The sequence below is a fragment of the Piliocolobus tephrosceles genome, chromosome 5 (assembly GCF_002776525.5).
Source record: "Piliocolobus tephrosceles isolate RC106 chromosome 5, ASM277652v3, whole genome shotgun sequence".
NCBI classification, from domain to species: domain Eukaryota; kingdom Metazoa; phylum Chordata; class Mammalia; order Primates; family Cercopithecidae; genus Piliocolobus; species Piliocolobus tephrosceles.
Window position 1 is genome coordinate 31,498,610 of NC_045438.1, and position 25,337 is coordinate 31,523,946.

Genomic DNA, 25,337 nt, shown 5'->3' on the forward strand with positions numbered 1-25,337 from the left:
AAAAAAAAAAAAAAAAAAAAAAAAAAAAAAGAAAGAAAAAGAAAAAACACAAGTGAACTAGGAAAATCTATATTAAAGAACCCCTGTATCACCAGTGTGCCCTTTGACTTCATTTTGGGGGTTAGAGCTGGTTTTATAAGTAGGACTTTAAAAAAATGTAGCTCCAGGTCTAAGGAGGGAGGTTTGTGTGAAAGGACATTTAGTGCAGTGAAATATTAAAGCAGAGATCCACGATGTCTGAGTCAACAGAACAGATTAGCAGCTGCTAAAAGATAGAGACCAAGTCTGAGTTGGTTGGTACTGGGAACAACTGCCTTAGCTAACAAGGCACCTGATCATTTCCCCCCCATAAATATGCTATTTGCCAGCGATTGTTTTCACTCTTAGGTTTCCCAAATTCCCTCTTCTTCCTTAAAAACTTTTTTGGGGAAGGAATCTAATATGCTTAGCATATTAACTTTACTATCTTTAGATAATGAGAAATATGCTGAAAGATTATTTGCCACATTCTCCTTAAAAAATACAAACGTGTTAACTATAGCCTCCAAAAAAGGCAAGAAGGCCTTCATGCCTTTGCCCCTACACTTCCATCCATTTAGAATACCCTGTCCTCTCCTTCCATGCTCGCCGATTTGGAATCCCTTAGTTTTTGTTTTGCTGCCAGAAGCCTGAGGTCCTCTTTTTACCTTTCCACACCATCTGCCACTCCCTAACCCCCTGTCACTTTGTATCTCTGTGGCCCTGAGGTATTCTGATCTTTGTCTCAAATCTTAATCCCACCACAAACAAACCAGGGCAGCAGGAATGAATCCTTATCTTTATAAATTCCGCGTTTTCTTTTTTTTAATCAAAAGCTCAAGAAACATTTGCATGAGTTACTGACAGAGAAGCAGCTTGAACGCTTTAAAAATGAAACTGAAACCAGCGGAAAATCTAAAACTGAACTCTATCAGTTTATTAACATTACAGCAGGTCTCTGTCCTGGTGAACTCCCTGGCGCTCTTACCGCGTTATCCAGTTTTGTTTTTTTCGCTGCACTCACCAGTCTAACAGTATCGGTTCACTGGATTCACAGCGCTGGCACGTGCCAAGCGCCTAATAATTGCTCACTGGATTGGCGGCTGACTACTCAGGAGAGGAAATTCAACACAAAGGCAGTATTGATCATATTCAGTAGTGTTTCGTGCGTTTGCTTTGGAAGTGGGGACTGGGGAATGGTCAATCACTTCCAAATTTAAAATGTTGCTTCCCGTAAGAAAATGGATTCCTCAAAGCCTGGATATTTCATGTCTATAGTCCTGGCCCTGCGTCAGGTACACTGTAGGTGTTGAAAATGCACCTGAGGAATTCTGATTTGCGCGGGACTGTGTATTCCGAGCACAATCCATCCTTAAAAACCAAACAAAGCAGAACAAACTTCGTTCAGAAGCGACTCCCCCTATATTTAGAAACTAGAATTGACCCCCTGGCTGCAGGGTCTCCCTTTACCAACACACCGCAGGGAAAGTGCTTAGAAATAGTGAAAGCAGCCGGGGGCAGTGGCTCACGCTTGTAATCCCAGCACTTTGGGAGGCCGAGGCAGGAGGATCACCTGAGGTCAGGAGTTCGAGACCAGCCTGGCCGACATGGTGAAATCCCGTCTTTACTAAAAATACAAAAAATTAGCCAGGCGTGGTGGCAGGCGCCTGTAATCCCGGCTACTCGGGAGGCTGAGGCAGAAGAATCGCTTGAAACTGGGAGCCGGAGGTTGCAGTGAGCCGAGATCGCGCCATTGCACTCCAGCCTGGAATAGTGAAAGCGTGTTGGCTCTCGTTTCATGAAGACAAAGATGAGGATCACACCCACAACGACACAATCATGGGGGTCTCTCAGGGTGACTTAGCAGCGAAGGAACAAAATGCGCTGCCTGGGAAGACTGGGTCTTGTGGAAGAGAGGGGAAAGTAGAACGTGGTGTGGAAAGGGTTAAAACTGGCGCTGGGCGGGATACAAGGCTCCAGGTGCCTTAAAGACCACGCGGACCAACTTGTTTGTCTCCTGTCGCGCTCCGTAGAATGAGTTCCCTGGGCCTCGGTGAGCCACGCCCCCTCAAAGAAGGACAACGCGAAGCTGCCCACGTAGTGCCTGTTGCACTCGCCAAGGACTGGCCTGGCAGAGACAGAAAACTCGCAGTACTCTTGCCTCAGAACCGCCTAAATCCGGAAACAGAAAGTCCCCAGGCCCGGCACCGCGGGAGCCACCTCTTTCGAGGGTGGGAGTGCACATGCGCACAGGGGGCCTGAAAAACCCTTAAATACCGCCATGCGGGCTGATGAGGCCTCTTTCCCTGCCGCCGCGGAGTCGCGCGGAGGCGGAGGCTTCGGGTAAGTTTTGCGAGGCGGCAGGGGTGTATTGGTTGTGATTCGTGGCTCGTTGTGTTTTTACAGGGATTGGTTACGAGTATCTGGTTCTTTAGCAGGTCAATGCTTTTGTTTTTCAGTGCGTTCGAGATTCCGCTTCACCCGTAACCCACCGCCATGGCCGAGGAAGGGTGAGCCCAGGGGCCGGGTTTGGAGTTGGGGTCGGGGTTCGGCTGAGGCGTGGGCCTAGAGCTGGCGGAGCAGGACTGGGTCAAACGGGTCGCCGTAAGCGCGTCTCTTGTACACTTAGGCCTTTTCTGAGTGCAAGTTCTTAATGTGGTGTGAGGATATTAACTGATGGTTCTGATGTGTTTCAGCATTGCTGCTGGAGGTGTAATGGACGTTAATACTGCTTTACAAGAGGTGCTGAAAACCGCCCTCATCCACGATGGCCTAGCACGTGGAATTCGCGAAGCTGCCAAAGCCTTAGACAAGTACGTGTATCAGTCTCAATACTGTGGGTTCTTGCAACCGGAACAAAACTGCCACCCAAGGGAAGAAGGCGTGGAGTTCATGGTGTTAGCGCAAAAGTTCTGAATGGCATCCGTCCTACAGGAAACCTAGGAAAAGGTATCAGAACTTAGATCTATAAAGCCCACTTAAGTGTGGGTTGCTGTTGGAATGGGGATAAGCACTCAAAACTACAGTGTTTGAATGATGACTTAAATTGTCGGATACCCCTTCACTCCTTTTATGAGTGAAATGTAAGAGTCTGACAAACCTGTAGATTGTGGGGCTAGTCAGTCAGTTTTATACTTAGGCGGAGAGATGAGATTGGAGAGCCACATTACGTTTGGCAGTTTGCAAAACAAGCATTACATTAATGGAATTTCAAACTCAGGTTTCAGAAGCATTTGGTCCTAGGTGTAGGAATATCTGTGATTTATTTGAATTTGGGAGATTGATTGATGTATTTTGAATGTATCGAGTAATGTGTTTTTTATGGTGGTTGCATTGACAACTTACTCGAGCTGAATTTAAATGCAGTTTTAAGGTTTTACAGGACAAGTTCAGTTCGTTTTGGTGTAATCTAGCCAGTTGAATCCGATGGAAACGGCATTATTGTTTAATGTATTTAGTAGGTTCTAATATGAATCTTCTGTATTATTTCTACTTCGGCAGTATTGCAAGGCATTTCATAACTGTTCCATTAATGCCACAGCTTTTTTTCTTTTTTTTGAGACAGAAGCTCTGTTGCTCAGGCTGGAGTGCAGTGGCGCGATCTTATTGCAACCTCTACCTACCAGGTTGAAGCAATTATTGGAATTACAGGCACGCGCCACCATGCCCAGCTAGTTTTTGTACTTTCAGTAGAAATGAGGTTTCACCATGTTGGTCTCTGGCTGGTCTGGAACTCCTGACCGCAGGTGATCTGCCCCCCCTTGTGTTCCCAAAGTGCTGAGATTGTGGAAGTGAGCCTCGGCGCCTGGCCTTTCACATGTTTCTAAAGATAATATGAAGCTGGCTTACAAGAAAGCCATTATGGTTGGGATTTGGCCACAAGTTTTAAAAATGCCTTTATACCAATTCAGTGTGTCAGGGAAGGAGGTTTTACTGAAGACCAGTTGTAGGTTAATTGAAGATGTATATGCTCCCTAGACAGGTTCTTCAGACTCAGGCAATTTTGTACACATTTATATGTTAAATAGATTTGCTGCTTATGTTTTGCAAGTGTTAGTGCAAAGATAACTCCTAAAATGCAAGAATGATGGATTTGGATCTGAGTTTTAGCTTTATTTTCATTGTAATTTTTGAATTTCAGGCGCCAAGCCCATCTTTGTGTGCTTGCATCCAACTGTGATGAGCCTATGTATGTCAAGTTGGTGGAGGCCCTTTGTGCTGAACACCAGATCAACCTAATTAAGGTAAGGCTGCTAAGGATTGTGTTGGGACTAATGTTCAGTGATGCTTGTATACCCGGGTAAATTTTGTGTAGTCTCAAGCTCTTCATTTTGTGCAGGTGTAAACATTATGTGCACCTGATATTGTCAGCCATTTTAAAGATGATTGTAGGCAGAAGCATTTTATACCTGCAGAATTGAATGCTAATTTTGACGTTGGTATACAACAAAGATTAGTAGGCTTGTAGGTGATCTTTGTGCTGTACATGATGACAACTGGCTCCCTCTACTGAACTGCCGTGAGGAAACTGCCATGTCACCCTTCTGACTACAGCCACCTTTTGGGTTGAATTTATTTTTAGTAGTGTTAATGTCTATTAATGTGATTTTTTTGTTGTTATTGTTTAATTTTCTCCCAATAGGTTGATGACAACAAGAAACTAGGAGAATGGGTAGGCCTCTGTAAAATTGACAGAGAGGGGAAACCCCGTAAAGTGGTTGGTTGCAGTTGTGTAGTAGTTAAGGTAAGTCACCATTTATTTTAGGGATGAAGGTTGTGCTGGGTAATCATAACACCTTGTATTGAAATTAAGTTGAGGATCTTAAAAAAGGAAAAAACTGATTCAACAGGTTTAAAGTATTTTCTGCATTTCAGGAAAAAAATAAAAGCTGTAATTTACAAGCCAGCCAATGAATCTGCTTACCTGATTGTGTTTGTGCAGACATACTTTAAAAACTGGCAATAGTAAAGCCATGTTACGAGCCTTAAGGATGTTGAAGTCGTTAAGGTCCCTGAAAGTGGCTATAACAAATCTTAGTGATGAGAACCTTTTTTTATAAGACATAGCTAATTGTTGAAGCTCCACTGTAGTTGATAATAATAACGGTGAAATTCCTAAATGTTAACAAGAAACGGCATGTGATTTTTTTTTTTTTAAGGACTATGGAAAGGAGTCTCAGGCTAAGGATGTTATCGAAGAGTACTTCAAATGCAAGAAATGAATAAATAAATCTTTGGCTCACATTCCTCATGTCTGGCTTTTTATTTGGGGCAGTAAAATAAGGTCCCCGTTAGCAAAGTAAAATGTAATCTTCGCAAAGTGATTACTACAGATGAACTGGAAACATGCTCTCAAAGTCTTCTCCCCAACCAATGACTTCATCGTGTGGCGATTCAAACCTGGACAGCCCTAGCAAAGAGAGGTCTGCCATGCAGTATTGGTGATGGCCAGGGTTACTTAGCTATGGGCATTTATCCCTCACTAGACTAGTCTAGAATCTGGAGAGAGGCTGTGTGTTTTTAATAGATTAAAGTCTATGAAAGGACAATGAGTAGACATACTGGGCAGGTTAGTAGAAAGTACACAGTTGGACCAGGATCAAATCTTGCCTGTAGGACGTATCTGTGATGTCCAGGAATGCTTGTGGACATTCCTTTGACTTTTTGAGATGGAGTTTCATTCTTGCTGCCCAGGCTGGAGTGCGTGCAGTAGTGCAATCTTGGCTCACTGCAGCCTCTTCTGGGTTCAAGTGATTCTCATCCCTCAGTCTCCCAAGCAGTTGGGACTGTAGATGCCTGGCAATTTTTTGTATTTTTTAGTAGAGATGGGGTTTCACCATACTGGCCAGGATGGTCTGGAACCGCAGGTGATCCACCAGGTGTTTTGGCCTCTCAAAGTGCTGGGATTACAAGTATGAGCCACCATGCCTGGCCTCTGTTTTGTGCAGTAGTGAGAGGGGCTTGAATGCACCCCAGTCTCTAGGAATCTCCACAGTGAAAGAAGCCATGGCTGGTGTTCGGTGTATTTCAAACTTGGATAAATGTACTGTTAAAAGAATGTGAGGCCATGTACTTTCTCAGTCTTGGTTTTGAAAACTATACCAACGTTTTTCTTTGAATCTTACACATAAACAGGCTGAAGGCCTTAATTGGGAATCAGAGTAGGGTCTCCCATACTGGTTGGTTTGGTAGTTACAGCTAAAGCTGGTTGACCTTAGCATGGTGGTGACATTGAGTGGCCTCATGGAAAGCAAGGAGCTCCGAGATACTTTCTCTGAAGTGTGTGTAACCTGGAAATATGTGTTAATATTGAAATTGTCAACTTTATGTACTCTGGCTTTCTGAGAAAAGTCCACTTTGAATTCTAGTTTCCATGTATCACCAATCTTTGTTGACATTTTTGAGTGCCTGTTGCATATATGGCACTGTTAGGGCTGTTACGTATGTTCAATTGGAATGGAAAGCAGGTGAAGTGTCTTACATGTGTGGTTTTTTTGGTAGAGATGGGGTTTCACCACATTGTCCGGGCTCAGATTATTTGTTGTTGTATTTCCATGTCCACTGTCACCTCAGCTGCAAAACACCAAAGTCAGAAGGAATGTTAATCCCAAGGTTTATTTTTGTTTTGTTTTTCTTGAAACGGAGTCTCCCTATGTCACCCAGGCTGGAGTGCAGTGGCGCAATCTTGGCCCATTGCAACCTCTGCCTCCAGAGTAGCTGGGATTACAGGTGCGTGCCACCATGCCCAGCTAATTTTTGTATTTTTAGTAGAGACAGGGTTTCACTCTGTTGGCCAGGCTAGTCTGTAACTCCTGATCTCAGGTGTTGGATTGGCCTCTCAAAGTGCTGGGATTACAGGTATGAGCCACCGTACCTGGCCTAAAATCTAACCTTAACTCTGCATTTTCCCTTATTGTTGCTCTGTGTTTGCTCCTCCAAGTCATTGAAACGTCTCCGTCCTCAGACTTTTGTCTGTTTTCTGGCTGTTGTCCTCACCGGAGACTGCTTGTGTGCTTGCCAGCAGTCTCTGGTCAAATGCAGTGGCTCAATCACAGCTGTTTCCTGACCTCCAGGATTTTGTTTTAAGTGCTGTTGGCATTTTGACCGTTACATTTCAGTTCTTTCTCTCCTGCCTGTGCTTTCAATTGTAATAGTTTCCAGAGTTCAGGTGAGCATCAGTTTGCTACTCTGCAGCCTTCCTGGGACATTCTCCCATTCCCACAGCTTCCCCTGTTTCCCAAGTCTATTTTGTTTTCTTGGATCCACTCTCAGCTGTACCAGACAATTTCCCCAGGAACACCCACTTACTCTTCAAATTTTGCATGCCTTGAAGTGAACTTTGTCATCACTAACATGTTTTTGTTAGAGGGAAGGAAAGCTGACCATGTGGCATGTATCAGACTGCATTCATTATCACTTGTTACTACCTACCACCTTCCCATGCCAAAGGCCTTGGCACCCTCAACTCCTACCTGCACTGTAAAGGTCTTACTAGTGTCAGTCTCATCCAGATGATTTTCAAGACATGAGTCCACTCCAGTTACTCATCCAGACTTCTGAGTTGTAGTTACTGAAAAGTGATCATGCCCATCTCTTCATAACTTTGGTTTGTTTGAAGTACCTCTACTTTTCTCCATCTGGATATCTCCTACTCATTCTTCAAAACTGAGTGCAAATGTAATGTCAGCTTCAGAGTGTGATTTGCCTGTGTAGCTTATATGGGATCACTGGGGAGCCCATTAAAGCAAAACTGCCAGTACAGAAGCAGATATGTTCATTGTTTTATGTGGGAAAATAGTTTTATGAAACCAGTTGCTGTGTGTGCTCAGAATCTTGTTGAGGACATTTCTCATGAACCCAAAAGGAGAGCTGTTTGAGCCAAGCACTTGATGTTTTCTTGCACATATGGACAATGAGACTTGTGACTCCCTGTGTACTTTGGCTGTAAGAGCCTCCAAATGGAAAACTCCATTTTCTTTCTATTCTTTATTTTTATTTTTGCTTCATTCTGATTTTATTAAAGTGTATTCTATGTATTTCTGATAAATCACTTTAAATGCTTTAAAAAATGAAAGGTGGGGTGCGGTGGCTCATGCCTTAATCCCAGCACTTTGGAAGGCTGAGACAGGCTGATCACACAGTCAGGAGTTTGAGACCAGCCTGGCCAACAGGGTGAAACCCCGTCTCTACTAAAAATACGAAAAATAGCTGGGCGTGGTGGCAGGTACCTGTAATCCCAGCTACACGGGAGGCTGATGTAGGGGAATCATTTGAACCTCGGCAGGTGGAGGTTGCAGTGAGCCAAGATTGTGACATTGCATTCCAGCCTGGGCAACAGGGCGAGACTCCATCTCAAAAAAAAAAAAAAAAAAAAAAAGAACAAAGATTGTAAAAACCCTGTATTAGACTGCTGTTGTTTTACAAGTATTGTCAGTCTTTAACTGGATTGTTGAGGCAACAGAAGCATTACACAGGGCTTATAAACCCTAGGAAAGTGTGGAAACATCTACTAGTCTTAACTGAGGATTAATCTAGCCCTTAAGGGAGTTTGAATTTCTTTTTTTTTTTTTTTGAGATGGAGTCTCGCTCTGTCGCCCAGGCTGGAGTGCAGTGGCGGATCTCAGTTCACTGCAAGCTCCGCCTCCCGTGTTTACGCCATTCTCCTGCCTCAGCTTCCCTAGTAGCTGGGACTACAGGCGCCCGCCACCTCGCCCGGCTAGTTTTTTTTTTAAATATTTTTTAGTAGAGACGTGGTTTCACCGTGTTAGCTAGGATGGTCTCGATCTCCTGACCTCGTGACCCGCCCGTCTTGGCCTCCCAAAGTTGAATTTCTTTTTTTTAAATGAGTTCGTTATTTAAAGAGTTGTGCTAAAGGACTATGTTAAGCACAAGTACTCCTGAGAGCCACTGAGAAGGAAGAGACTAGTCAGGGAATAAGGTCGCAGCCATCACCACTCCAGGACAAGGATGGGACAGGCTGATGGCAGAGAAGGGGACAGCATTGTCTTCCCAAGCTAGGCATTTTCAGAAAGGTCAGTCCATGTGCTAGAACAACTTCAGCAGTAAGTCCCAGCAAGAGTAAAAGAGATGGCGTGGTTAAGGAGGTGATCTGGGGAGAGGCCACAAGACTCACTCAGGGCACCAGTCTGACTCACTGCTGGTGGCTTGGGATATAGAAGTATTGACACAGCAGAATGTTCAGAAGGATTGGGACCAAGCCGATCCCAGGCAAAAAGAAATCATGAGTTCTTTTTTGAAAACATGGTTTGACACTTCAAATATAACAGTACATCTCAATTCAAATTGCTTTATCACAAGTGAGATGTTTCAGCCAGCTTTTTTTTTTTTTTTTTGAGACGGAGTGTCGCTCTGTCACCCAGGCTGGAGTGCAGTGGCGCAATCTCGGCTCACTGCAAGCTCTGCCTCCCGGGTTTACGCCATTCTCCTACCTCAGCCTCCCGAGTAGCTGGGACTACAGGCGCCCGCCATCTCGCCCGACTAGTTTTTTGTATTTTTTAGTAGAGACGGGGTTTCACTGTGTAGGCCAGGATGGTCTCGATCTCCTGACCTCGTGATCCACCCGTCTCGGCCTCCCAAAGTGCTGGGATTACAGGCTTGAGCCACCGCGCCCGGCCTTCAGCCAGCTTTTATCCCAGAGTTTACAGATCGTAATCTTAGTCTGTTAGTAAATTGTATTCAAATCTGGCTTTACAAATCAGGGTGGAGGATGAATCTTCTAAGGATTCTTCCTCTATGTTGATGGGCAGTTTTCTAAGCTCTTTCCTACTTGGTGAAATATTCCTACAGAGTATTTTTGATCCCCTTTTCCCCCCCCCCCTCTTTCTTCTTCCTTTCTTCCCCCCCCCCCCCCCCCGCCCCCCGCTAAATGTTCAGTGACGGTCTTCATCACCATACTGTTAATTCGGCTTCCACAGTACCTTAGTTTTTGGAAGGAAATGTGCCAGAGAAGAGACAAAAGTGTCTTTTTGTTGTGTTTTTCTATCTCGTTTGAGTTTGTTTTTTAAAATGTGAATTAAGCAAACTGAACGACAAAGATTGTGAAGATAGAGACCCTGGTGATCCTCCTGAGGCCCTACCAATCAGTGAGGTTCTATTTGCCTTTCACTTTTTGATGATAAAGGGAGAGAAAAAATACTTTGTTTTTGTTTATTTTGTTTTTTGTTTTTTTAAGATAGAGCCTTGCTCTGTTGCCCAGGTTGGAGTGCAGTGGCACAATCTCGGCTCACTATAGCCTCTGCCTCCCGGGTTCAAGTGATTCTTCTGCTTCAGCTTCCCGAGTAACTGGGACTAGAGGCGCGTGCCACCCTGCCGGGCTAATTTTTGTATTGTTAGTGGAGACGGGGTTTCACTATATTGGCCAGGCTGGTCTCAAACTCCTGACCTCGTGATCTGCCTGCCTCGGCCTCCCAAAGTGCTGGGATTACAGGTGTGAGCCACTGTGCCCGGCCAGGGAGAGAAAAAATTGTAAAGCATCAATTCAGAATGCTTTAGTTTAGAAAACATTTATTAGGCCAATTTCAAATAAAAGAATAGGCATAGCTATAAGTATATTCGTCACAGAGCTGAATATATTCATCACAGAGCTGAATACTTTGTGTTGATGATGGAGGATAATTGAATAAAATGTATGTTTGCATAGTGGGATATTAGGATGCCACCAAAATGGACAGTATGGAAGGGCATTTGTTAATATTCATTTTTTGAAAAGTAGTTGAACGTACAATAGGATAGCATTTTCTTAAAAAAAAAAAGGAAATACTAAAATAATATAGAATATAAAGGGGCAGAGTGCGGTGGCTCACGCCTGCAATCCTAACACTTTGGGAGGCCAAGGTGGGCGCAGATCACCTGAGGTCAGGAGTTCGAGACCAGCCTGGCCAACATGGTGACACCCTGTCTCTACCAAAAATACAAAAATTAGCCAGGCATGGTGGCAGGCGCCTGTAATCCCAGCTACTCGGGAGGCTGAGGTGGGAGAATCTCTTGAACCCGGGAGGCAGAGGTTGCAGTGAGCCAAGATCGCATCACTGCACTCCAGCCTGGGGCAACAGAGTGAGACTCAGTCTCAAAAAAATAAAAAAAATAAAAATAAAAGAATATAAAGGTACATGCTGGCAGAGAAGACAGGTTGGAAGGATATACATCAAGGTGTTAATGTTTCTAGGAAGGTTTTCCATTTGCTTGTTTTCTTTTTCGTCTAATCAACATGTATTGCTTTTGAAGTAAAATATTTATTTTTATTTATTTTTATTTTTTAAAGGAAAGTTTACTTGGAAGAAACCCAAGTGGGCACTGAGAAAGAAGGTCAAGTGCCAAGAAAACATTGTAAATTAAAGAAATGAAATAATGATACAGTACATTCTTGGGGTTAATTTGAGTGCCATTAATATAATAATCTTTGTTTTTTTTTTTGGAGATGGAGTCTCGCTGTGTCACCCAGGCTGGAGTGCAGTGGCACCATCTCGGCTCACTGCAAGCTCCGCCTCCCGGGTTCACAACTTTCTCCTGCCTCAGCCTCCAGAGTAGCTGGTACTACAGGCGCCCGCCACCACGCCCGGCTAATTTTTTTGTATTTTTTTGTTTTTTTTAGTAGAGATGGGGTTTCACTGTGTTATCCAGGATGGTCTTGATCTCCTGACCTTGTGATCTGCCCACCTCTGCCTCCCAAAGTGCTGGGATTACAGGCGTGAGCCACCACACCCGGCTTTAGTATAATAATCTTTTTAAAAATTTATGTTTTGTGAATCAAGTGAATTTATACTTGTCTATACTTTCAGTTGTAAAAACAAAACTGCTTAAAATGAATGAATTCATGCCTAGCCAACAGAGGGCAGTAAGAAACTGATGCCAGCTGAGGGACAGGTCAGTGGAAAACAGGAAGACAAGGTAAGAAGCAGGGACTATAGCAGGTTCACCCTAGGAAAAGACTCTTATCCCATTCTCTGAAGATTTTGAGAATTCTATTTGTAGGAATAGAGATTATAGGATATTGTTGAGCTTAGTTTACTATTTCTGGTTGCATTGATTTGCTTTTTACAAATTGTTACCCATCATTTGGATTGAGTTTAATAAAAGCTTCTAATAACAATAATAATACCAAATTAGCCTTGCTCTTAGACCATTTACATTTACACTTTTTAAATACTAAAGGACGTTGGCATTTTCTAACTCACATAACATTATTTCAATTAGTTGTAATTTTAAGTAGTTTAATGAAGTTTTATAAATGATATCAATTAGAATTCTGTAACCACCAGTGGACACTGGCTGTTTTTTATCTTTCTTCCAAGGTTACTAATTTTGCTCAATTGCAATATATATATATGAAATAAAAATCAGAGATTGTAAAAATTTAAACCGTTGATTTTCAATGTTTTCTCCGCCATATTGAGAATATGCCTAGAACTACCTGAAGAACAAGTTTCCAGACAAAGCCTATTCTGGAAAATGGGCGTAATTTGGGGATGATCAAGGCAAAGGGTATGCTTTGGAGATTAAATTCTCCACACTGTAGTTCCATGGGAGCATTAACTATGTTCTGAGCCTTTATCTCCCGTGCCTAGGATAGTGTGTGGTATGGCAGGCACTCAGATATTTCACTTGTCTGTGGGCTTTTTTTTCAGGCTTAAACTCCTCAACCTTTATTCACCCTCTATTTTTTAAGATTCCTTTTCCTCTGGCAACGAAAGTAAGTCTCTCAGGTTGGGCTGCTTTGAGTCGAGTGTGGAGCCAAGCTGTCTCAACTTCCTTTCTCTCCAGCTCCACTCTAGGGAGCAGGGCATAGAAACATATCCTATCACAATATGGAGTACATGGCTCTAAGCTGAAAAAATAAGTTTAAAAGCCATTGTGAGACCTGGGAACAGTAAAAAGCATGTAAATTCAGGGAAAATATTTTTACATTGCAATAATTTCTTTTTGAAGCTTATTTATTGAGATATATGCCAACAGCACAGAATTATACGAGTGATGTGAATTAAACCTTATACAAATGTAGTATTTTTCTTTTTATTTTTCCTTCTCTCAACTACCCCCAACTGAAATTTACAAATGGATATAAAAATCCTGTTTGTACCTCGTTGGCTCGTTAGAGAAATACTGAGTCAAAGGTCTGTGATATTTCACAGTGCTGCCCCCAGGTGAAAAGAAGCAAAATGCACATAAAAAAATAAATAAATATGAGATACATAAGGGAAAAATAAAATATTAGCATACAAAATGCTACAAATTAAAAAGCCCGCCTTCTCTTGTAGATTTGATGCTGGATAAACTTGATGGATTCTAGGAGTCAGCAGATGTTTTGCTAAATGGGTACATGTTGTGTCTTGGAGGAGGTACTTAGCCCCACGTGGGTCACAATGTGATGCAGTTATGCCACTCTTTCAGGAGGAAATACACATATAATTTAAGAATAAATTAAAACCTTTTCTACATTTCCTCACAAGCTGCATTTTGAAATAAAATTATCCATTTCAAAATATTATATTCCAAATTTCTATCATGTGAAGACTCTAGAAAAGTTTACTCCAAAATAATGAAAATGATAACATAATGTGAACGATGCTAAAGTGCAAAAGCAGAATTCAGAGTTGTATGTGAAGAGGAAATGATACACAATAAATCTGTCCGATATTTTTAGTAACATATCAGGGCATAAAAGGCGAAGTTGTCATATTACCTTTGTTGTTGTGTTGTCTTGTGAACTGAGTCTCATTCAAAGTATTTTGGGTTGCACTGCTGCCTTCTAGAAGTGCTCAGTATAGAATACAGGACAGATGAAGTTTAACAGTTACTTTGGTTTGACACTATTGTGTTGGGTTGCAGTAAAAATAAAACAGGTAAGAAGTGAACTGGTTTTCAAATAAACTTCTATATTGCAGTAAAACTGCTAAGGTGTTTCTCCTGTCGTAGCAATGGGCAACAACACGACCTTTTATGATCCAGAAACCTGCCTGGCCAATGAATCTAATACATCCCGCTACAAGACAATTTTAAAGTCCATGTTCAAAGTTTATTTGCAGCAAATGGAGGTAATACTTTAAAAGCAGAAGTATTAGGCTGGGTGCAGTGGCTCATGCCTGTAATCCCAGCACTTTGGGAGGCTGAGGCGGCGGGCAGATCACCTGAGGTTAGGAGTTCAAGAGCAGCCTGGCCAGCATGATTAAACCCTGTCTCTACTAAAAATACAAAAGTTAGCCAGGCACGGGATGCATGCCTGTAATCTCAGTTACTCAGGAGGCTGAGGCGGGAGGATCACTTGAAACTGAGAGGCAGAGGTTGCACTGCAGCCTGGGAGACAGAATGAGACTCCATCTCCACAAAAAGAAAGAAAGAAAAAAAAGCAGTATTTCTTGGTGGTGGTGGAGAGGAGGCAATGGGAAAAAGAGCCAGAGAAAGTGAGGGAAGGATGGAGAGAGAGGGAGACAGAAGGAGAGAAAAATGTTTAGGTCACTATAAATTAGTACAGAGGATTCCCATTTTTTTTTTTGCCCCACACTGGTGATTTTCTCGAGTTAAAAAATGAAAACAAAATGCCAGCATTCACTTTTTATTTTGGAAATTCAGCTTGATGCAATTGTTAGTTGAAAATAAATGTAAATAGTCCGGGCGCAATGGTTCACGCCTGTAATCCCAGCACTTTGGGAGGCCGAGGTGGGTGAATCACGAGGTCAAGAGATCAAGACCATCTTGGCCAACATGGTGAAACCCCGCCTTTACTAAAGATATAAAAATTAGCTGGGTCTGGTGGCAGGCGCCTGTAGTTCCAGCTAATTGGGAGACTGAGTCAGGAGAATCACTTGAACTCGGGAGGCAGAGGATGCAGTGAGCCGAGATTGCGCCAGTGCACTTCAGCCTGGTGACAGAGCGAGACTCTGTCTCGAAAAACAAAACAAAACAAACAAACAAAAAACAGAAAAAAAAAAATAAATGTAAATAAACTGAATATTATCTGACTGATTCTGCTTTCATTGCATTGGATAGAACTCAGTAGTTGTTTTCTCTGGAGATAACAGAAAGTCTCAATTGAAATAGCATTTTATTGAAGTGAAAAGAACTTATAATTAATTGTCAGTTCACGGATTTGTACTTGTGCTGAAAATCTTTAAGGCAGCAAATAAAGTGTTCCTCTACCTGTGCACTTTATTCTCCTACTAAGATATTCAAATATGAAAATTAACAGCTAGTTTGGATGAGATATGCAAACTTCTATTTAAGAAAAGCAATATATTTAATAATATTTATATTGCCTTATCTGAATTGGAAGACAACCAAAAAATAATGTATGTGTATTATTTTATTTATTTGTCTTTTTTCTTTTGAGATAGACTCTTGCTCTGTCACCCAGGCTGGAATGCAGTGGCGTGATCTCAGCCCACTGCAGCCTCTGCCTCCCAGGTTCAAGCGATTCTCCTGCCTCAGCCTTCTGAGTAGCTGGGATTACAGGCACAAGCCACCATGCCCAGCTAATTTTTGTATTTTTAGTAGAGACAGGGTTTCACCATGTTGGCCAGGCTGGTCTCAAACTCCTGACCTCAGGTGACACACCCACATTGGCCTCTCAAAGTGCTGAAATTACAGGCGTGATCCACTGCACCTGGCCCCAACATATAAATAATATGTAAATAATAATAAAACTCTGTAGAGTTGAGTGGATGATCATGTAAACCAGCTCCTTTTAACCTTGTTCTGTGATTCCAGAATTCTATAGATTCTTTGATTTCTATTTCAATGACTTGATAATGAGAGTTAAATAATTGTGCAAATAAACATTGGGGATTTATTTTATAATAACATCTTGTTATCTTAGGTGATTCCCAAATTACTTCATTTTTTATTTTAGTCTTTTGAAGAGGGTCTACCATGGTGGAGGGACTCTTACATAATGCAGGGTCTATTTAAGACTAACCATTTAGTATAAAACAAAAAGGTATATTTATATATTTATGATGATCATTTCTCAAAGTTAGCTTATTGTTAAATGATGCAAAATTTAGGGAATTAAAGCAAACAACCCAAACTATTAAAGTATTCTTCCTAATGACATAAGTGATCTTCTTTAATACTGTCACTGAAGGTAAATAAATATTAATGACAATTATGGTAAAAGTTATTTTCCTGAGTGTCAGCAGACACCTTGCCTCTATTATAATGATTGGTTTTGATATTTTCTAGAAGTAATTATACGACCAGACCAAAATATGACCTTCCTACTTTCTTTCCTGTGTTTCTGGAGAAGATACTTTCTCTTGCCTCTAGAGAATTTAGGCCTGATGTAACAATATTTTTCCACTGCAGATTATACTGGAATTGGAGTCTGAGGTTTTTTTGTTTTTTGTTTTCTTCTTGAGACGGAGTTTCACTCTGCCACCCAAGTTGAAGTTCAGTGTCACAATCTCAGCTCACTGCAACCTCTGTCTCCTGAGTTCAAACAATTCTGCCTCAGCCTCCCAAGTAGCTGGGACTGCAGGCCTGCGCCACCATGCCCAGTTATTTTATTTTTATTTTTTATTTTTTTGTATTTTTAATAAAGATGGGGTTTCACCATGTTGATCAGGCTGGTTTTGAACTCCTGTCCTCAGGTGATCCACCTGCCTCGGTCTCCCAAAGTGTTAGGATTACAGGCGTGAGCCACTGTGCCTGGCCGAGTCTGGAGTTTTTAAGATGGAAGAGACTTGAGAAATGGTCTAGTGTGATTCCTTCATTTTCCAAATGAGAAGATAGAACCCCAAGTTCCAGGACATGACCCAAGAAACCTTTGAACATTGTGTAAACTGACTGATTATAGGATTTGCCATTTTGTTGAATATTAGAATAGTTTGTATTTAATATATGTAGAAGGATTATTATTATTATTAGACAGAGTCTTGCTCTGTCATCAGGCTGGAGTGCAGTGGCATGATCTTGGCTCACTGCAACTTCTGCCTCCCGGGTTCAAGCGACTCCCCTGCCTCAGCCTCCTAAGTAGCTGGGACTACAGGTGCACACCACCATGCCCAGCCAGTTTTTTGTATTTTAGTGGAGATAGGGTTTCACCATGTTAGCCAGGATGGTCTTGATCTCCTGACCTTGTGATCTACCCGCCTCGGCCTCCCAAAGCGCTGGGATTACAGGTGTGAGCCACCACGCCTGGCCCTGAAGGAATATATTTTATAAATTGGTGGGTAGCTTCCACAAGAGGCATGCAGAGATTTGGAAAAAAACTGTTTATACAAAGCTAACATTCAAATGTACAAACATTGTCTTCCATAAGTCATTCATTTGCAGTGCTCTGCACTTTGAGTTTTGCTGTGCAAAAACTGTGCAATATTTTCCTGATCTCTACTTATTCCATATTATCTAGACCAACAACAGTGGTTCAGCATGGTAAATTCTCCAGAAAGAGGGATTTACAACACTGAGTCTTATCAAGCCTTCAGTAGGGGAGCAACACAGGTGAATTAATAGGGCCAAGGAGACACCTTTAAAGAAAAGGGAAGGGAAGGGGAGCTATTTGTCCAGAAAATAGTGATTTGAAGAAAACCAATCTGGAAGTATATGATAAGGGCATATTTTATAAAAGATTACAGCTAGCTGCTTTGCCTTGTCATGAAATAAATAAGAATTAATTTTTAGAAGAGGTTATAATAACTTTAAATGAGGAGTGTTGCTACCTATAGTTGATTGTAAAGGGAATTGGGCTTTTAAATATAATACTGGGTTAAGTACACTTCTTCTGAGACCCTGTCAGCAGAATGCTGATGTTTGTAATTGGAAAAGAGAGTATCTCTTAAGGATCTCTTTAACAAGTCAGCCTAAGACACAGATTCTCATCCTCAACTAGAATGCTATTCCCATTCACAGAAACCTGGAGAATATGATCACATTAATGCCCAATAGATTTATAGCAAGAATAAGAGCAAAATAAAATCTATGTATTTTGAAGACATGGACTTTCCTAGTGGATATATTTTCAGATTCTAAGAGTTGGAGGTAAAAATTTTTTTTAAAGTTTATTTTTTTTAGTTAGTGTATTATTTGTATCTGCTTTGGTAAAATTTCAAAATAAGACAGTGACTTCTATTGTTTTGGTTAACTTTTGCCTTCCTCATACTCTCTGTGAGTATTCTAAATTTGAGATTGTTGGTGATAAATCCATTTCCTGAGAACATTTTAGCTAGTATTAAAACTTAATATATATGGTTATTATTTTTAAAGTTTAAATTTTTTTATGTTTACGTTGTAAAAAATAAATGACTGAAATGTAAGTAACATGAGGAGAGCAATATTCTGAAAAATGAGGTGAAGTACCAATTTAATGTTTAGATAAAGACCAACATTTCTTTAGAATAACTTTTATTTAAAGACATATGAAATTTAAAACATTATTATGACACTGTCAATTTGAATAAGATTGGTTTTTAATCTATGGCTAGAGAAAGTTTACAAAAGAACCAACAGTCTCTGGTTTGTAGTTTTATCCAATTTTACCTTTCATTCCTTTTGAGGTTAATTTCATTACATTCTGTGCAGTAAACAGGAGATGGCAGCATTACTTCAGGCATTCAAAAAGACACTCAAATTAATCCCTTCTGAAAAGAGAAGGCTGGGAGCTGACGGAGAGTAGAGATTTAGCAGCAGGTGCTACAATTCACATAGAACAGAGGAATGTATGTTTCCTATGTAGGGTACATAGGAAACAAATGTGAAATAAAACTGTTTAATGCCTCTGAATGCTGCACATTTTTACGCATATTTTCCAGTGTAACAGCCCCTTCCCTTGTAAAAGTGAAATGGGTCAGATGTTGAGATTTTTATGGGATTTAGAAAGCTGTGCATACATAACAAAGAGCTTGGCTCTACAGCTGCAGGATTTTTAATCTCTATTTTTTATGGAGTAGTAATTTTCTAAGAACACTAGACACTCATCTTCTTTATTTCTTCTCAAATTTCTAAGCATACATTAATAATAATATGGAACTTGGGTCTCAGGTCAAAAAAATACATACCTGATCCAAACTGTTAGTATCTCTTACAACTGTGAATGCAGGAGATAAAATATTAGATTGGTAAATCCATGGGCCTCCAGGCCTCAGCTCCTTTTTCATATCTAATTTGATACCGCTTCTTGAGGACGCAGCTTCTAAGGAGCACAGATCTGTAATATACAAACTGGGTATATTTTGTTGAATTTTTTTTATATATCTGTAAATAAATTTACTTATGTTTTGTTTGTGAAAAATTTGTAATAGTCTTTCTTAGCTTCCTTCAGGAAATCTAACCAGCTATTGGAAGAACACTTGGAAAATCAAAAATTTTATTAACTTTAAGTAAAAGAAGAGAAAATGAAGGCTTAAATAGAAGTTTCCTTGATGCTGATGTTTGACCTTTACCCTGGTTAAGGAAGAAAAGATTCAAAGAATTGTTCAAGGATTCAAAGAAAAGATTCAAAAATTGTCTCCATTCAAAGAATGGAGACTTGAATTCCAGCCTTTATCTTCATTTTAAAGTCTATATTCTTAGGAGCCTTGTTTAGGAGATATTTCGCCAAACCCTATTTTTAAAATACGGATTTTTGTTGCTCATTTTAACTAACGTCTGAGCTTTAATTTCCTCATATCTGCACATAATCTGCTTTAGGCTATGATTGCATTTTTTCTCTTTTGAGAAAGCAACCTTTCCATGTTGGTATAAGTTTAGCTTGTATGTACTAAGCAGAACATTTTATTAATATGCTAACCATTTCTCCATTAAAATCCAAGTCTATCACATACATAAATATAGCTTTTATGGGTTCACCAGAGATCCAAACGTGAACCTGAAATTTAGTCTACCACTTGGCAGCTTATGTCAACTGGCAGGGCTTCTATATCAGAAATAATGACTTGAGTGTGAGTTTGAATAAATGAAAACCATAGATATTTAATCATAATGCAGTCAGAAGTTTATCCTGGGCTCCATAAATAGTGGGGAGGGCATAACTGGTCTTGAAACACTTTTCACTTTTCTTTTTCAATATGTTCCATCTTCTCATTAAGTAATTGTGAACAAAGACACTGATACTAATTTTTATCCTCTTTGACATGCTAAGGGCTTTAAAATGTGATATTTGACAGAGTCTTGGTCTATTTGGAGGGCCAACCACTGAGCATCAGATTGGAGGTTCTTCAGATTGGAGGTTCTTACGGTGTCCATACTAAGGCCTTTGAAAAGTGGTAACTCAGAGAGGTGAATGCAAGGGCTTTTAAGATGTCTGTGTCTGTATCCATATCTGTATCTCTCTCTCTTTCTCTCTCTCTCTCATTTTGTGGTTGGTCAACGTACACTGCCTTTATAGTCAGGGGAGCTTGAATGTGAATCCTGCTTTGCCAGTTACTGATTGTGAGACAACAGGGAAGTCATTTCACTTATATAAACCTCATGTTTTTTCTCTAAAATAGGTATAATAATACCTGTCTTATAATGTTTTTGTGAGGATGAGATGATATGTATAAAGTACTTTTGTCCAATGTCTCAAACATAAAAAATAGTGGTTGTTGTTATGATACAGAATTATCAGAGCAAATTTAAATGTATATAATATTTTTAAAGAATACAATTTGATTACTTTTTCTTTGCAAAACCCTACCCTATATAAAGATAGTTTTAAGATCTGTTAAAACTCGAATATTCCCTATGGAATAGGTTATAACTTTTAGTTACACAGTGCTTGAGACAATGTATTTGTGTAACCTTCTCCGAAAAGTTTTATAAATAGCTTTCATAGACCATGGACTTTATTAGGGTCCCAGTCCTAAGGGGTCTATAGAAGCTTGTCTAAAGATTATTTAGAAAGATTATAGAAAACTGTTCAGTCCAATGGGTGTTAATGTCTGTTCAGACCCTTGCTCTTGGCTTCAGCTCTCAGCTGTGGCTTTGTGCCCCTGGAGATAGCATGCTTCTTAAGCGCATTGGTTTTAGCCACTTAGAGCAGTTGCTGCTCTGAACAGAATTGCCCAAACAGAACACTCACTTTTGCACACTATTTACTGAGTGTTTAACACAATGTTTTATTTTTTATTTATGTAGAATTTTTTTTGTCACCTAAGAAACAAAACGAGTCTAAATATGTCATTAAACATTTCCAAAGTCTAGGCCTTCAGCCTTGGACGTTCTTTGATGTTGAATCCTTTGTGTTTTCTTTCAGTTACAATTCAGGTCTTTGAGCAGTGAGGTCAGATAATCTTGTTCCTTGCTCTTCGTTCTTCTCTGCCTGCCGTTTCTTATCTCTCCAGCTCCTCGTTTGTACAGCCCAAATTAGCCTATAGGTTTCATCTTTGGTTAAGAGTTTCTCGAAGGTAGGGAACACACTTCTTATGTGCTTTCCTCAATGGCTAATAAGATATTTTGTTCAAAAGTACTTAAAATGAGGACATTAAAATGATCTATGATCATATTTTCTGTGTTGGGGATCCCAAATACTATTTGCACTGCCAAATATGATTAAGCTAAAATGGGGGCTCTTTATTCTGGAAACAAGATAATTGAATACGGTGACAGAGATGATGAATAGTACAGATTGAAAAAACAGTCTCCCATTACCATTTGGGTTAATCCATCGAATAATTAAATAAAACAAAAAGCTCCTTTACATATGGAATAGACAACACATTACTCTAACAGATGATATGTGCTGAAAAGGGAAATATTTGAATAAGTATAGAGGAAAGTTGTAGAATGAATAATCAAAGGAAGCTGCATATTTTGAGTGTATCTCTATACTTTAAGGCTAATATCAGTCGCTGCCATCTTGGGATCTCTGCCAAGATTGAGCCATCCTACTGGACTGGTAGGACCCTGGATTTGATAGTAGGACTGTTGTTATGCTTGCGGGAGTAATAGAGAATAGAATTGCAGTTTTAATTTTAAAATTATTTTTCTTTGTCTCCAGCACCCTTCATCATCCTTACCTAATAAAACCCCTATCCTGGTTCATACAACACTTCTCCTCATCCATTCCTGCACTGCACAGCTGAACATTATTGCAGAAAAGCATACAAACAAACCAACTTGTTTCTTCTCATTGTATAAGGATGTAGGTAGGAGGTTAGATATGGAGGTAGCAACTTGGGAATGTTATTTTCTGATGGTTTTTATTTTCTCTCAGTGGAATAAGGAAGTAAGTTCATTACAGAAAGAGGATGAGGGAGGGGGAGGTGGTGGAGATTTGAGGTGAAAGGAGGGTGACAGAGTAAATAAACAAAGCATGTGATCCTATATTCGCTTAAGCTGCGGTCCCCATTTCTTGATTCCTATTTATAGCAAAACCCCTCAAAAGAGTTGTCTGTTCTCCCCGTTGTTAGCTCCTCTTCCAGTTGATCTTGAACTCACTTCAATAAGGTATTTGCTGTCAACATTTCCCTGAAACTTGGCTTCTCAGTGTCACTGATTATTTCCAGGTTCCTAAATTTAATGGTTCATTCTCAGCCTTTTAACTTTCTTGACATCTCGGTGGCATTTGGCAGTTGATCACTCCTTCCTCTGTGAAAGACTTTCTTTACTTGCCTTCTAGAATCCTCTACCCTTCTGTTTTATTCCTGCTTCATTTGCTTCTCCTTCTCAGTCACATTACCAATTCCTCCCCCTTGTCTCTGTCCTAAATACTGCAACTCAGGTTTCCTTCCTGGGTCTCTTCTTTTTTCTATCCACACTCACTGTCTTGGTGATTTTATCCTTATGTATGTGGAGGGCTTCCCAATTTACATCTCCATTCCAGACCTCCCCCCGATCTCCAGGTGCATGGACTTAACTGCTCACTTGACATTTCTACTTGGATGTCTAACAGGCTTCTCTAATCAAACTTCTGACCTTTCCTCAAAAAACTTACTCTATTCCTAATTCTTCCTTATTACACTAAAGACAACTCTATCTTCTTTTTCTTTTCTTTTCTTTTTTTTTTGAGACAGAGTCCTGCTCTGTCACTCAGGCTGGAGTGCAGTGGTGTTATCTCAGCTCACTGCAACCTCCGCCTCCCGGGTTCAAGAGATTCTCTTGCCTTAGCCTCCTGAGTAGCTGGGATTACAGGTACACATCACCATGCTCAGTTAATTTTTTTTTTTGTATTTTTAGTAGAGATGGGGTTTTGCCATGTTGTCCAGGCTGGTCTCTAACTCCTGACCTCAGGTGATCCACCTGCCTTGGCCTCCCAAAGTGCTGGGGTTACAGGCGTGAGCCACCACACCCTACCAACTCTACCTTCTTAATTGCTCAGGCCAAAAAATTTGGAGTCATTCTTACATCCTTTCTTTCTCCTATGCTCCATGGTCATCTCTGTCAGCAAATCTCGTTGGTTTTGCTTCAACATTCAGTCAACATGTGATGATTTCTTGCCACCGTTACTGCTTCCATTCTGGTCGAAATCACTATCATCTCTCTCCCTTGGGTAACTGCAATAGCTTTCTAACCCCTTTTCACCTTTGACCCTGACAGTCTGTTCTCCCAAACAGCAGCCACAGAAATCTTTTGAAAACCTAAATTTATCATTTTACTCCTCTGTTCAAATCCTCTAGTAGCTCTCCATCTCACGCCGAGTAAAAGGCGTGAATCCTTAGAGTGGCCTACCAGGCCCTATACAATCCGACTGTCTGCTGCCTCTATAATCTTTTCCCCTACCTTCCTCCTTCCCTCACTTTACTTAGCAACACTGGCCTCCTTAGTATTCTTTGGTAGTACCAACCATACTCCTGCCTCAGAACCTCAGCACTTGCTGTCTCCTCTGCACAGAATGATCTTCCCCTGTGTTTCTGCATACCTCACTCCATCCCCCTCAGATTTCTGCTCAGATGACACTTTATGAAGACATTCTCTTGATCATCCTATCCTACTGAAAATAGCAGCCCCTCTTTATACTGACTCCTTTCTATTCTAGTAACGAACTATAGAAATGATCCCTGAAAGACTAGTCTTAAGGCTCCTTTCTTTCTCCTCTACTTTCTTTCTTTTATTTATTTATTTTTTTTGCGACAGAGTCTTGCTCTGTTGCCCAGGCTGGAGCACAGTTTCGCGATCACGGCTCACTGCAACCTCCACCTCCCGGGTTCAAGCGATTCTCCTGCCTTAGCATTTTGAGGAGCATGGATGGCATATGCCACAATGGCCAGCTAATTTTTCTATTTTTAGTAGAGACAGGGTTTCACCATGTTGGCTGGACTGGTCTCCAACTCCTAGCTTTGGGTGATCCACCCATCTTGGCCTCCCAAAGTGTTGGGATTACAGGCGTGAGACACCGCGCCTGGCCTCTACTTTCTTAAGTTGTCTCTGTACCATTCATCACCATTTGACACTCTGTATTTAAATTACTTACTTGTGTGTTATGTATTTTCCTCTGTTAAAACATAATTTTCATTTTTATAGATAGAGAGGTAAGGAAGGGCTTCCTGAAGAAGTAACTCTTTAATTGAAACATGAAAGAGGAGGATAAATTAAATAGGCCCAGAGAAGATTCTTCCAGGCAAAGGGAAATACACATGCGTAGGCTTCGTTTTGTGGGGGGCAGCAGGGTGAAGACAAAAAAATAAATAAGGCCTTACTCCCTCACATTGGACTCCTCCATGACGACTGAAATTATGGCCACCAGGAACTCTCAGGCTCAGCTTGTCACACTCATGACCAGAAAGTAACTCAGTGCTAGTCTCTCTGCTCCTATGTTCATAAACTCTAGAGAAGGACTTTGATGAGCCCTCTTGTGTTAAGAGATGAATTGGAGGAGTGGAGCAGTATGTCTGGTTGAGCTTGGGTCACTTCTTCACCTCTTAGATAGATCTCTGTGACCAGGAAGGTGGCCACATCTATAAAAAGATGGCAGCTACCCCTCAAGCTTCATGTTAAATAGTGGAAAGGTACATTTCCCCCCACAAAAACAGGGATGTAAGAATCAAGAGGGAGGCTGAGGCAGGCGGATCATGAGGTCAGGAGATCGAGACCACCCTGGCTAACACGGTAAAACCCTGTCTCTAGTAAAAATACAAAAAATTAGCAGGGCGTGGTGGCAGGCGCTTGTAGTCCTAGCTACTCAGGAGGCTAAGGCAGTAGAATGGCGTGAACCCGGGAGGCAGAGATTGCAGTGAACCGAGATCGCACCACTGCACTCCAGCCTGGGCAAGAGAGCAAGACTCTGTCTCAAAAAAAAAAAAAACCAAAAAACCAAAAACAAAAACCAAAAACAAACAAACAAACACAAACTCAACATCAGGCCAGGTGCAGCGGTTCATTCCTGTAATCCCAGCGCTTTGGGAGACTGAGGCCAGCAGATCTCTTGAGCTGAAGAGTTGGGGACCTGGGCA

The 25,337-nt window shown here is 40.9% G+C and overlaps 1 protein-coding gene and 3 non-coding genes across 4 annotated transcripts; all 4 read left to right on the top strand.

Moving 5' to 3' along the window:
• The first annotated feature begins 2,193 nt into the window (after positions 1-2,193).
• On the top strand, positions 2,194-5,262 carry RPS12 (ribosomal protein S12). The gene is made up of 6 exons (XM_023230697.2): positions 2,194-2,361; positions 2,478-2,528; positions 2,715-2,831; positions 4,160-4,262; positions 4,661-4,762; positions 5,178-5,262. The coding sequence occupies exons 2-6, from the start codon at positions 2,515-2,517 to the stop codon at positions 5,238-5,240; spliced, it is 399 nt and encodes a 132-aa protein (XP_023086465.1). The 5' UTR covers positions 2,194-2,361; positions 2,478-2,514; the 3' UTR covers positions 5,241-5,262.
• On the top strand, positions 3,046-3,118 carry LOC111555001. Its single transcript, XR_002735387.1, has one exon. It is a non-coding gene; the product is annotated as a small nucleolar RNA SNORD101 (small nucleolar RNA).
• LOC111554997 lies at positions 4,498-4,573 on the top strand. The gene has a single exon (XR_002735384.1). It is a non-coding gene; the product is annotated as a small nucleolar RNA SNORD100 (small nucleolar RNA).
• On the top strand, positions 4,919-5,048 carry LOC111555002. Its single transcript, XR_002735388.1, has one exon. It is a non-coding gene; the product is annotated as a small nucleolar RNA SNORA33 (small nucleolar RNA).
• Positions 5,263-25,337: the final 20,075 nt, after the last annotated feature.

Bases quoted from the DNA above. Each gene is read 5' to 3' on its own strand.
- RPS12 (XM_023230697.2), top strand. The intron at 2,832-4,159 runs GTACGTGTATCA...TTTGAATTTCAG, and splicing joins GCTGCCAAAGCCTTAGACAA to GCGCCAAGCCCATCTTTGTG. The intron at 4,263-4,660 runs GTAAGGCTGCTA...TTCTCCCAATAG, and splicing joins ACCAGATCAACCTAATTAAG to GTTGATGACAACAAGAAACT.